This window comes from Lissotriton helveticus, chromosome 1_1, assembly GCF_964261635.1.
Source record: "Lissotriton helveticus chromosome 1_1, aLisHel1.1, whole genome shotgun sequence".
Classification (NCBI taxonomy): domain Eukaryota; kingdom Metazoa; phylum Chordata; class Amphibia; order Caudata; family Salamandridae; genus Lissotriton; species Lissotriton helveticus.
Genome location: NC_136057.1, coordinates 1,352,775,515 through 1,352,788,597, shown reverse-complemented (window position 1 = coordinate 1,352,788,597; position 13,083 = coordinate 1,352,775,515). Strand labels below are relative to the sequence as shown.

Below are 13,083 nucleotides of genomic sequence, written 5' to 3'. Positions count from 1 at the left end.
CTTCTTTCCTCGCCCACTCTTTCCATTTTACTTCAGCTTTTTCCATTTTTTTTGCCCCTCTGACTCACACCCGATCTCCCGCCTTCTTTTCCGTCTTATTATAGCCTCTATGTGCTCTCACCTCAAACAATTCTACCCTTCACTACGACACTCCCGCCATTTCACCCCTTCTTTACTCATTCACACTCAATTTCCCGTCTTTTCCCCTTTCCTCTCATTTCTTTTTTTCCTCACACTTCGTCCTATCTATATTTACCCATCTCCAGCCCTACTCTTCTCCATCTTCTTGCTCACGTTGCCCCTACAAACTTTTCTTCCTTCGCACTCGGTTTTCCTGCCCATGTCTTACACGCTCCCCCAGAGTCTCTTCTCGTCGCTGGCAGCCTCACCTTCTTTCTTCACCCTTCCTTCTCGCTCACGTTAGCCCTACAAACTTTTCTTCACACGCACTCGGTTTTCCTGCCCATGTCTTACACGCTGCCCCCAGAGTCTCTCCTCGTCGCTGGCAGCCTCACCTTCTTTCTTCACCCCTACACAATATTGCTTGTACATACAGTGAACATGACACACTGACTTTCCTTGGCGCACTCATGCCGATGTTGTCAGGACATTGCAGGTGGGGTCAAGTTAATGTTTAAAAAACATTACTTTGGGCCGCTTCCGTGTACTGCATGAGCAGTCCCTGTAACTTCTGCAGGCCAGCTGCTGCTGAGACGCTGACACTCTCCCGCTTTCTGCTTGGCGCCACCAGCCCTTCCTCCCCTCCTCCCCCCCTCCTTCCAGGGACGACCACCGTCTCACACCCCATCCCCATATGCTCCTTCCCTTCCACTCGCTGGCTCCCCCTCCCCCCCCCCCCCCCCACCAGGCTCTCAATGCTTGTTTTAAACCAAGGCAGCGGGGGCTCTTCAGCGTGTCCGACTCAACATTTATCCAGTGACTCAACAAAACAACATTTAATCAAGAAAACTGCACTCAAATCATCGTAGGTTCCCAGCTTGACAAAATGTGTGATCGTTGTCAAATGACTTTGCTTCACCGGTTTACTCGAGAGTCGAATCCGAGACCTCTTGTGGACACTACGTTTAGAATGTGTGCAATATAATAAATAACACCCACCAGGCTCTCAATGCTTGTTTTAAACCAAGGCAGCGGGGGCTCTTCACCGTCTCCTTTGCCTAAAACTCACATGGTCGCTCTTGGATTTATTTTTATTGGCCATTAACTCTGTGGTTTGCGCACTCTGTCAATTTTTTACAAACAATTTTTTATATTCTCCCACTGGGCAAAGTAACATTTGCTGTGGGCTTAAAAATATCAGCATTCGTTAATCACTCGTGCATGGCTTACTTTTTTTGGTATCACTTGTTTTCTCTCTCTCTCTCTCTCTCTCCCTCCCATAACTCTCTCTCTCTCTCTCTCTCCCATAACTCTCTCTCTCTCTCTCTCCCTTCTCTCTCTTTCTCTCTCTCTCTCTCTCTCTCCCTCCCTCCCTTAACTCTCTCTCTCTCTTTCGCTTCCCTTCATTTACTCGCACACGCAACGCCACTCGCACACGCAACGCCACTCGCACACGCAACGCCACTCGCACACGCAATGCCACTCGCACACGCAACGCCACTCGCACACGCAACGCCACTCGCCCACGCAACGCCACTCGCCCACGCAACGCCACTCGCCCACGCAACGCCACTTGCCCACGCAACGCCACTCATCCACGCAACGCCACTCATCCATGCAACGCCACTCATCCATTTGCAAAACGGAAAATGTTAAACTCTTCTATTGCGAGACCTATTGCATTTTCAATGCTTGTTATGGATTTTTGGGATGGTGTAAAAACAGGGAGTGATTGGTTTTGTGTTCATCAGGAAGTCAGCTTCTTTTTTACGCAGCCAGTCATTGGTTATTGATTCTTCGATGAGGAATGCGATGTCAATCCAAAGTCGTTCTGTCGGGACTTCACTGATGCGAACGTAGTTCCTTGTATCCGCAAGTAAGCGAAGACATTCGTTTCTGTAGTCCTTTGAGTTCTGCAGAACAATTGCTCCCCCTTTGTCCGCCGGTTTAATGGTGATGGTTTTGTTGGTGGACAATTGTTGCATTGCTGCACATTCGATGCTGCTCGTGTTCTGGAATACTTTTATGGTCCTTGGGTCCAGTTCCTTCACTTCCTTCATGACGGCCTTTTCAAATGCCAAAAGCTCGACAGGTAGGTTCATTGGTGGTGGGGTGAAGTTGGATTTTCTTTTTAATCCAGTGTTGCTTCTTTGTACGTCATTAGGTTGTTTGTCCCTAAAGAACACTTCTAGTTTAATTTTTCTGATGAATTCTTTAAGTTCACAACAGAGTTTGAATCTGTTTACTGATGGAGTGGGCACAAAACCCAAGCCTTTCTCTAGTACTTGTAGTTGCATTTGTGTTAATGTCACGTCCGATCAATCAATACATTTGTAGAGCGCGCTACTCATCCGTGAGGGTCTCAAGGCGCTGTAGGGAGGGGGTGGAGGGGTGCCGCTATTGCTCGAATAGCCAGGTCTTTAGGTGTTTCCTGAAGGTGAGATGGTCCTGGGTCAGTCATAGGTGTGCGGGGAGGGAGTTCCATGTCTTGGCTGCCAGGTAGGAGGATCATCTTCCTCCGGTGGTGGTTCTGCGAATCCGTGGGACGGTGGCGAGGGCGAGGCTGGTGGACCGGAGCTGGCGGGTGGGTGTGTAGAACAAGAGGCGGTTGTTGAGGTATTCGGGGTCCATGTTGTGGAGCGCTTTGTGTGCATGGGTGAGCAGCCTGAACGTGATCCTCTTGCTGACGGGGAGCCAGTGCAGGTTTCTCAGGTGGGCGGATATGTGGCTGTGGCGAGGGATGTCGAGGATGAGACATGCGGAGGCGTTCTGTATGCGCTGAAGGTGTTTCTGCAGTTTGGCTGTGGTTCCCTCGTATAGGGCGTTCCCGTAGTCCAGTCGGCTGGTGACGAGGGCCTGGGTGACCGTCTTTCTGGTTTCAGTGGGGATCCACCGGAAGATCTTTCGGAGCATGCGCAGGGTGTTAAAACATGAGGACGAGACTGCGTTGACTTGCTTGGTCATCGTGATGGAGGAGTCCAGGATGAATCCCAGGTTGCGTGCATGGTCCGTGGGTGTTGGTGCGGTGCCCAGCTTCGTGGGCCACCAGGAGTCGTCCCAGGCAGATGGGGATTGTTCGAGGATGAGGACCTCTGTCTTGTCCAAGTTGAGCTTCAGACGGCTGTGCTTCATCCATTCTGCGACATCTTTCATTCCGTCCTGGAGGTTGGTTTTGGCGGTGAATGGGTCTTTGGTGAGGGAGAGTATCAGTTGGGTGCCGTCGGCGTAGGAGATGATGTTGTGTTTGCGTGCGATGGTGGCGAGGGGGCTCATGTAGATATTGAAGAGGGTTGGGCTGAGTGAGGAGCCTTGGGGTACGCCGCAGATGATCTTGGTGGCCTCGGAGCGAAGGGAGGGAGGCGGACTCTCTGGGTTCTGTCGGTGAGAAACGATGTGATCCAGTCCAGGGCCTTTCCTTGGATCCCGGTGTTGTAGAGGCAGGTTATTAGGGTGCGGTGGCAGACGGTATCAAAGGCCGCTGAGAGGTCCTGGAGGATGAGAGCGGCTGTCTCTCCGTTGTCCATCAGGGTCCTGATGTCATCGGTGGCTGCGATGAGGGCGGTCTCGATGCTGTGGTTGGCTCGAAATCCAGACTGGGATGGGTCGAGCGAGTTGTTTGCTTCAAGGAACGCATTCAGCTGTTTATTGACGGTCTTCTCGATGACTTTAGCCGGGAAGGGGAGAAGAGAGATGGGGGAGAAGTTCTTGAGGTCTTTAGGGTCCGCTGTTGGTTTCTTCAGAAGGGCGTTGATTTCTGCGTGTTTCCAGCTTTCAGGGAATGTGGTTGACGTCAAGGAGCTGTTGATGAGGTTCCGGAGGTGGGGTGCGATGATGGTGTCTGCTTTGTTGAAGATATGATGAGGGCATGGGTCGGAGGGGGAGCCAGAGTGGTTGTTGTTCATGACGTGGGTGGTGTCTTCAGTGCTGATGTGGGTCCACACGCTGAGGCTGGTGGGGGTCGTTGGTTTGGTGGCTGGAAGCGGAGTCTAGGGCCCGAAGCTCTGCATTCTTGCGTTGGAAGAAAGTTGCAAGGGAGTTGCAGAGGTCTTGCGACGGTGTGAAGTCGTTGTTGCTGGCGTTGGGGTTGGGTCCGATAGGTTCACAATGAAACTGGGTTGTTGCTTGTTGTTGGTTCTGGTGGTCCCATGCTCCGTGTATGGCTCCTTGCCGTTTCCAGAGGTTGCGCCCATTGTAATTGCTGTCCTTTTCTGTTTCTTCCACGCTGGGTCGTCTTGCCCCGTTCTAAAAAAGGCTGGTTTTGTTGGTCTTTTCCCTGGTCCCAGTGTTGATATTGTGGTTGATGGTATGTTTGGGGATATTGTGGTGGGCCATAGAAGAATGGTGGTAGTGGTCCGTATGGTTGAGGACCTGGATAGGGTGGCCAATTAAACGATTTGCCTCTCTGGTGCCTCCCTGCATTCCCTCGTGCCCTCCTTGGTCTCCGATTGCTGAAGCGGTTGTAGTTACTAGATGAGTCTGAACTGTCAGAGCCTGACTCAGTGCCCTCGCGATCTGTGTTGTAGCCTGGGTTCCTTCAGCTTGGTACATAGTCATCTTTGGTGTATGGATACACCTTCTCATGTGAAAATGATTTTTGATCTTTCCTTAGTTTCACATATTTTGTGTCTTTTAGCCCAATTTCGAATATTGGGTTTATGTTTTGAGTATATGTCTTTGGAGGACGACCTAGACTTCTATCCTCCTTCTCCCCCTAATTTATGGCAGATCTAGCTGGCCAGCCCCCAGTCGACCCTCCCTTCCGAACCACTGGCCCCAATGAACAAGTTACTTACCTTTGGTAACAATATATCTGTAGGAAACATAGGTTAGTTATAGATTCCTTATCTCAGAATTACCCCAGGCGTCAGACTAGATCCCGAAAGTTTTTTGTCAGCAGTACCCCTGCATGTCAAAAGGTGGCGTCGGTAGGCTCCGTGTTCGTCATTGGCATTGTGGTCGCTGGAATGACATCGTGGTAGCTACTTAGACGCCGCCCTCACACGCTGATGTCAGTTCTGTACAAGACTTTCCATGCCAAAGGCGCAGAGCCATGCAAGGCACTGACCACTAGTGCACAAAACTAGGGTCCTGAAAGGAAATCCTTAACCCTAGAATTCAGTTCACAGAACGGGGAGGATGGGTGGGGCGGTAACAAATCTATACCTAACCTATGTTTCTTACATCGTTACCGTAGTTAAGTAATTTTCTCAACTGAAAGAGACACTGAGTTATAGATTCCTTACCTTAGAATAGATACCCCAGCAATACCTATCCCAGAGGTGGGTCTGCGAATCAAGTTCACACCAGAAAGTCCTGTAGAACAGAACGGCCAAAGAAGCTGTCTCTCCAGACTTGACTGTCCAGGCAGTAGTGTCTAATGAACGCGTGCAGCGATGCCCATGTAGCTGCCTGACAGATGTCTTTGAGGGGGACTCCACGTCCTAAAGCAGTGGTAGCTACTGTCGCCCTGGTGGAATGGGCGCATAACTCCACTGGAGACTCCTTCTTTGTTAAGGAATAGCAAGCTTTGATTGACAAAACGAAGCATCTAGAGATGGTCCGTTTATGCACAGCATGACCTTTCTAGGAGCCCACGTAGCCAATAAAAAAAGAGCTGGTCATTCACCCGGCATTGCTTTGTGCAATCCAAATAAAATTAAAGCGCACCTTTTGGATCCAGGCGGTGGAGTCTCTCTTCCTCTTTGGAAAGATGTGGAGGTGGAATGAAGGTGGGCAAAGTGATGGTCTGTCCAACATGGAAAGGAGTAACCACTTTGGGAAGGAAGAATGGACGGATCCTAAGGACAACCTTGTCCGGATGGACAGTCAGGAAAGGAGGCTTTGAAGAAAGAGCTTGGAGCTCACTCACCCTGCGGGCAGAGGTGATGGCCACCAGGAAGGCAGTTTTTAAAGTCAGAAGCCTGAGAGGACAGTTATGTAGCGGCTCAAAAGGAGCGCACATAAGATATGTAAGAACCAATTTCCAGTCCCACAGGGGCCTTACGAAGGGAACAGGAGTAAAAAGATGAGTAATGCCCTTAAGGAAGCGATTTACAACAGGGGACTTGAAAAGAGAAGGCTGATCAGGAAGCCTAAGAAAGGCTGAAATGGCCAAGAGGTAGCCCTTTATAGTGCCCAGAGCAGAGCCCTGCTGGGCTAAAGAAAGGAGGAAAAAGAGAACCGCAGAAAGGCGATCCACAGCCTTTGCTGAGCACCATGCCACAAATGTATTCCATCTACAGGCGTATATCGTCTTAGTGGAGGGAAACCTGGCTGCCAAGATAACATTACAGACTTCAGGAGACTGGTCAATCAACGTCAACTGCCGCTGCTCAATCTCCACGCAAAGAAGTGGAGGCTGGACAGGTTTGGGTCGAGGACCGTCCCCCTCTTGATGCCACAGAAGATCCTCCCGAAGAGGCAGTATGATCGGATGATGAATGGCCAGGTGTAGAAGCTCGGGATACCAGACTCTTTGTGCCCAATCCGGAGCCACCAGAATGACTTGGTCCCGGTTGTGCCTGATCTTAGCGGTATAAGCGGAAAGGCGTATAGAAAACTGCAACTCCACTTGCGACGAAAAGCGTTGCCTAGCAAGTGCGCCTTGGAAATTCCATTGTGCAGAATTGCTGACAGTGCACGTTCTCTTCGGTGGCAAACAAATCTAACCAAGGCTCTCCCCACTGTTGAAAGAGACCTTGCACCACCTCTGAGTGAAGACACCATTCGTGATCCAACATGCACCTGCGTCTGAGTTTGTCCACCCTGGCGTTCAGTGAACCTGCCAGGTGTTGGACCACCAGTGATGTGCCCTGATGTTCCAGCCATGTCCAGAGAGGGAGGGCCTCTTGATATAGGGTCCACGACCCCACCCAGCCTTGTTTGTTGCAGCACCACATGGCAGTGGTGTTGTCCATGAACATGTGCAATACTCTTCCCCAGACAGAGGGAAGGAATGCTTTGAGTGCAAAAGGAATCGCCCAAAGCTCCAGAAGGTTTATGTGGAGCACGGACTATGCCGGAGACCAGAGGCCTCTGATCTCCACCTACCCCATGTGGCCGCCCAATCCCCCAGAAGTGACGCATTGGTCACCACTGTGAACTCTGGTTGGGAAGGGAGAGGGATCTGCAGTCGACCCAATCCTGGTTCGTTAGCCACCACTGTGATTGGTGTGCAGTGTTCTATGAGATCTGGACACAATCAGACAGGTTCCCCTGATGTTTGCCCACTGGAACTTCAAGTCCCACTGCAGAGCCCGCATATGCCATCTGGCATGGTCCACCAGCAGGATGCAGGAGGCCATGAGGCCCAGTAGCCGGAGGGTCATCCTGACCGAAACCCGGGATAGTGGCTGAAAGATCGGAATCATAGCCCAAATATCCTGAACTCGCTGTTCGGGAGAATAGACCCGAAACTGCTTCATGTCCAGAACCGCTCCAATGAAGAGGAGCTTCTGGGAGGGAGTTAGGTGTGACTTTGGCACATTGATTGAAAACCCCAGTGAATGCAGGAGGTCGGCCGTAGTCTGGAGATGGGAGACGACAGCCTGGGGCGAGCCCGCCTTCAACAGCCAGTCGTAGAGATAGGTGAGACTCGAACACCTGATCTGCGCAGATGAGCTGCGACCACGCTATCATTTTCGTGAACACCCGAGGGGCGCTGGTAAGGCCAAAGGGGAGCACGGTAAAGTGAAAATGCTCGCGGCCGACCGTGTGCCAGCGCTCTCTCCGAATCAGCGCTGGCAGGTGAGGAAAAAGAAAGAACAGAACTTACGTCAGCGCACAAGGGTGGGGGTCTAAGTAGCTACTGCACAGTCATTCTGGTGACCACGACGAACGTGGAGCCGACCAACGCCACCTTGTGCCGCGCAGGGATCCTGCTGACAAAAAACTTTTCGGATAAAGTCTGACGCCTGGGGGTAATTCTAAGGTAAGGAATCCATAACTAATTGTTTCTTTCAGATACAGGCCCTGAGGTGCTCCGCTCTTCGAGATGCAGAGCTCATCGGCCGGCGGAGTTGCCCTCGACTCAGTAGCCCAGGGCCTGGCTGTGCAGTGTCAGCCAGTAGCCAGACCTAAACAAGTGTCACACACTCCGGCGTTTGTGAGAGACACACAGCCGACTCGGAAGGGGGTCATCTCCATCAGGCCCCAGACACCATCCTCAGGGTCAAGCCACCAGCAGGGCCCGGTCGAGACCGTAGTCACTGCGCTGGAAAGCACCTAATCTGCTCCCAACCAGGTCCCCTTGGTCACCACCATCATTTGGCTGGTCCCCAGCCTCACCCCGGCCTCAATCTTCGCCGCTGGGCCCCGATAGAGGCCCCCATATTTTCCGCTCTACGGGATACAGAGCCAGTCAGCTGGGGTGCTGCACACAACTCACTGGCATCGGGGCTGTGCGGAGCTGGCCCAACCAGGAGCCCCACAGGGGCTGAAGCACAGTCATATAGTCTGGTGGAAACGTGGTCCATACCGTCCTCTCAGTGCAGGCTGGTCAGTCTGGAGGAAGCAGCTCCGCCAATCCCCAGCTGACAGGACGGTGTCGCTAACGTGACCCAGCCGGGCCGGCAACTGCAGCATCAGTAAGGAAACTTTCTGCCCCAAAAAGTAGCCCCAGAGAAGCTTCCACCGAGAACTTCTAGGTACTATGGCCAGCGTCGTCCCCACGCAGTGGATGGCGCAGGATATATAATGGGCCGACGCAGAGCAACACACTCACGTGTCCGTGATCTTTGGCTCACAAGCCACGCCATCCCTAGTCGATCAAACTTTTACAAACTTTTCGAAAGTTTTTAAAACTTTACAGATGCCAATGCCTGTTAGCAGTTGGATTATAAATTAAGATTATTTTATAAATCTGTATCGCCAGAACCCTCCAGTGGATTTTGCTCATCCTTGACTCTAAAAATTAATTAAAATATAATCTATTGTTATAGAGTGCTGTCATATTTCTTTGGTGTTGCGTGGTTTGCTTAGTCTGTTCTTTGGTAATGTTAAATGCGTTACATATCTTGCTGCTTGAAAACATAGCTATCCTAGGTTGAGCTTAAGGTAGTGTAAACGAGCCTGACTGGACCCAAAACAGTTTTTGCAAGTATATTCCTCAGGAATGCCGCACAGCCATACCATATAATACACCCAAATCCTCACAGGAAGGAATACAAGAAAGTGGCTCTTAGAAATAGGTGGGAAAGATATAATGCTCAATGGGAATTCAAATCAATGCTCTAGTTCAAGATTGTTAATTTCATCCACATTAAAAACAAAACATTTACTGGAAACAATCTCAAGATTACAGAAAACACAAGAATTAAATTAAGAAATAAAGAATGCTTTGAAAGTATTCCAAACAGGCTGTCATTCTCAAATGAAATCAGGACGTCATACCTCTGTCCAGTGCAAAAAGTGGCCTTCACTTCCAGGGTGAGTCTGATGAAGGCGGTAGATGCTGCAATTGCATGAATAAAATCCTGTAAATTCTTTGAAAATCTATCTGCACCATGACTCACAAAATAATCAGTTTATTATCATCAGGCACTTGACCAATTCACTTGCATTGAAACACCAAGACATTGCTAGTTGAGGTACGTTATTAGGTACAGATTTTGGAGTTTACTGTCTCAAAATCTGTATGTCCCGGTAATTATAGTGCATTTTACTCCCAATAAATTTCAGAAGGTTAGGTCTGCTTAAGCCTCTCTGGGGGATGCTATTTTTACCATAATTCTTGTAATTCCTATATTTGCAGTAATAGAAGTTACTGTACATATCAGAATAATGCCTCTTTTATTTCAAGAATACAGAGAGGGTCGGCGTTCAATGGTACCGTCCGGGGCGCGACGCAGAGATCTCCACTGCTGCCCGGACCGAGAATCAGGGACTGCGGCCTGTGGGGGTACACAAGAGGGTCTCCCCCCCTGCTTCGGAATCACATTAGAGCCCGGCCATTGGCAATACATCTCCCCCCTCCGCTGCCCTCTGACTATACAGAGCTACAGGGGGTCATAGAAATGTGAAGGCCAATATGCTGTTCCCCACCTACGGCGGGATCAACAGTAAACTGTAGAATAAATGCGTCACGAGGTGTGGAAGGAAGATACAAGGAGCACAGGGCAAGCAACAGGGCAAGCAACACCTCGCCAGGCCCAAACTACTAATTAAGAGGTGTACTGAGGGCCCACCCAACAGAAAGTAAACTCCACGAGGCCCGCAGAGCAAATAATCAGCCGGAATAGGCTCCACAATGACACAGATCGTAATGGCCGATCACCCTGCATTGAGACCGCAAAGTGCCACCGCTTCCTAAAGGAGCTCCAGATATAACGTAACAAGACTAAATGCTGCAAGATGGTTGCCGCCCCTGATCTAAGCGTTTCAACAGCCTGCAGATTGCCCTCTCCTGAATTCCCTGAAGATCAGCCAGGAAGAGCTATATACACAGCACAAATGACATAAAAGAACCTAGCAGATCTGAGCTGTGACAACTGTAGAAGGGCACGGAGGACATCTCCCCCCTGCACGGAGCCAAAAGGTCCAGTTTTTCCCCGACCACGATGGCGGCCCCGTGTGTTGTAGAGTAAAGGAACATCACGTACAGCGGAGTGACCCTTGGAAAGTTGACAGCTTGTAGAAGTGACTAATTTGGATGTGAACGAAGACGCACCCCTGCCAGGGAGTCATAAGAAATAGTGATTGTACCCTAAATGATTGTTCTCCTGCCGCTGCCGGATTGAGCTTGCTTGTTGTTTATCGCCCTGTCCTGAAGAGGCCAGACCTATTAGAAGGCCGAAACGCGACCGCGTCGACAGTTTCCATACGGAGGAGTCTTTATATGAAAATAAATTTTGGAGATTAATTCCTTCTGACACACTTTTGGATTTAGGTTCTGCAAATCTGTGCACTGAACCAGTGGTGTCAGACTACCTCCTAGTGCACCCCCTAGAGTTAATAGGAGGGCACTTAGCTGTTGCTACATTTGTTCTTTGAGGGTGAAAAACTATTTAGTTTTTTTGTTTTGTTTTTCATTTTTGTCAAAATTGTTTGTGTTGCTTTCTGTTGTACATAGGTGTGTATATAGATATGTATATAGTGTTGTATGATGTATTAAGCGTTGGCTAAACACTTCTTGTTTTGTAAGAGAAAAAAAGAGAATAAGAAATAAGAGAAAAATAACTTATGCTGATTACAAAAAAATAAAAATGTGTAATCATGTCCCCATGTATGAGTGATGAAGTACAGAATGTTTGATTAATTTCATAATGCACATTTGGCATAAAATGGGTGAATTAGTAGTCTCCTATTTTTAAAGAGCGTAGTATTTGTTCCTCCTTTCTCCATTGTTCTTGTTTTTTGCATCAGAGCCAAAAGGCAGACACAGGCTCGGAATACCAGAGGGCACAGACCCTAACAGAACAGCACCCGCCTACACGGCCAATAATAACGTAGAGGGCATAATACACTGGGCAGAATCAGAACCCTGAATGTGATGTGACAACACCAGCTCTAAAGTACTGAGGATAAGGCTGATACACACTCGAACTTCTAGCACTCAGCCCTCCCAATAGGATCCAGAGCAAACAACCAGATTATTCAACATAGAGCAGGCAGCATGGGAAAAACTGCTGGAAAGCAAACCAAATTACCATTTGAAGCTCGTAAAACCACTAGAACACAAGAAGAATCGGAATGCAGCATGGCTGACGAATCAGTCGCAGGTGCCCACACCTCGACAGAAGACCAGAAAGAACTCCTCCTCACCATGAAATCCAGCCTCACCTCCATAGAGGCCAAAATGGACACTATGTGTGCTGAGCTGCGTGCATCGGATCTGGAACATACCTCAAGGAGAAGCTACTAAATATGGAAAAACTTTTGAAAGTGATAGCAGCCAAAAATTAAGACCGAGAATCCAGATTGCGCAGGAACAACCTTAGAATTCTTGCAGTGCCAGAGTCAACGAACATGGGCAAAATGGAGGAATACGTAGAGCGCCTACTCACCACCCTGTTCGGAAGAGAAATATCTTTTGCAATGCTGATAGTTGAAAGAGCGCACCAGTTGCTGACCGGCCGGTCCCCGCCGGGAGCCCGTCCAAGGCCGATCAACACTAGAGTACTACATTACCAAGACCGGGACACAGCGCTACGACTAGCGAGAGAGAAACAGCCACTATAATTCGAAAGTACTAAGATAGCCATCTACCCGGACTTCACCATGGCGGTTCAGGAAGCTCGTAAAAAATTCCTCCCAGTAAAGAAGAAACTCCAGCCTGCAAACATCACCTATGCCATACTCTTTCCAGCGCGTATCACATACCAGGGCAAACAGCACTTCTTCACAAACCTCCAACATGTAAACGACTTCCTTCAATCTACTTTCAAAAAGCCCTCCAGGCATGACTCTTCTTCTAGCCCAACTAGAACCACAGCTGCTCTATTGGATACTGAATGAGAAGATCATTAAGACACGCTCGAGGAGCACCCACGATCACAGATTCAGATAAATACTGGTGGGCCGATGGACACTCGCTCTAAGCCCACACATAAGAAGGGGGAACGATATGCGATTGTTTAGACAATGAATGTGTAAAATTTGATATTAAAACAGCAAAGCGATTTCATGTTTTGGATGTTCTCTATATACAATTTATTATTGAATGTGTATTTGATGCATCAAAAGTCGTGACTCCCTAAGAAGGTCAGGACGGGGAATTATCGCCCTTAGAAGCACTTGCTTCTTTGTATTATTAATATTGGAGTGCTGAAGTGCAATAACTGTTTGGCTAACTTCTGTAGTATCGTAGAACACTCCTTGGAAAAGCCTCAAATACCCAAATTCAGTGTGGTGAGGAGCCAAGTGTCAAATGAAAAGAGGGAATTTGTGGATGAACCACTTGGCCCTGGTTCATGCAGAGAAGATCCTTCCTTGGAGGGAAGAGAATCAGAGCACACTCTTGTGTTG

The 13,083-nt window shown here is 49.2% G+C and overlaps 1 protein-coding gene across 2 annotated transcripts in view; it reads right to left on the bottom strand.

Moving 5' to 3' along the window:
- MEI1 (meiotic double-stranded break formation protein 1) overlaps positions 1–13,083 on the bottom strand; it is a 3,250,839-nt gene that overhangs the window by 1,354,814 nt on the left and 1,882,942 nt on the right. For both annotated transcript variants that reach the window (XM_078683295.1, XM_078683306.1), the window contains exon 16: positions 9,511–9,571. In XM_078683295.1, coding sequence (XP_078539421.1) covers positions 9,511–9,571 — 61 coding nt within the window. The remainder of the gene's footprint in view (positions 1–9,510; positions 9,572–13,083) is intronic.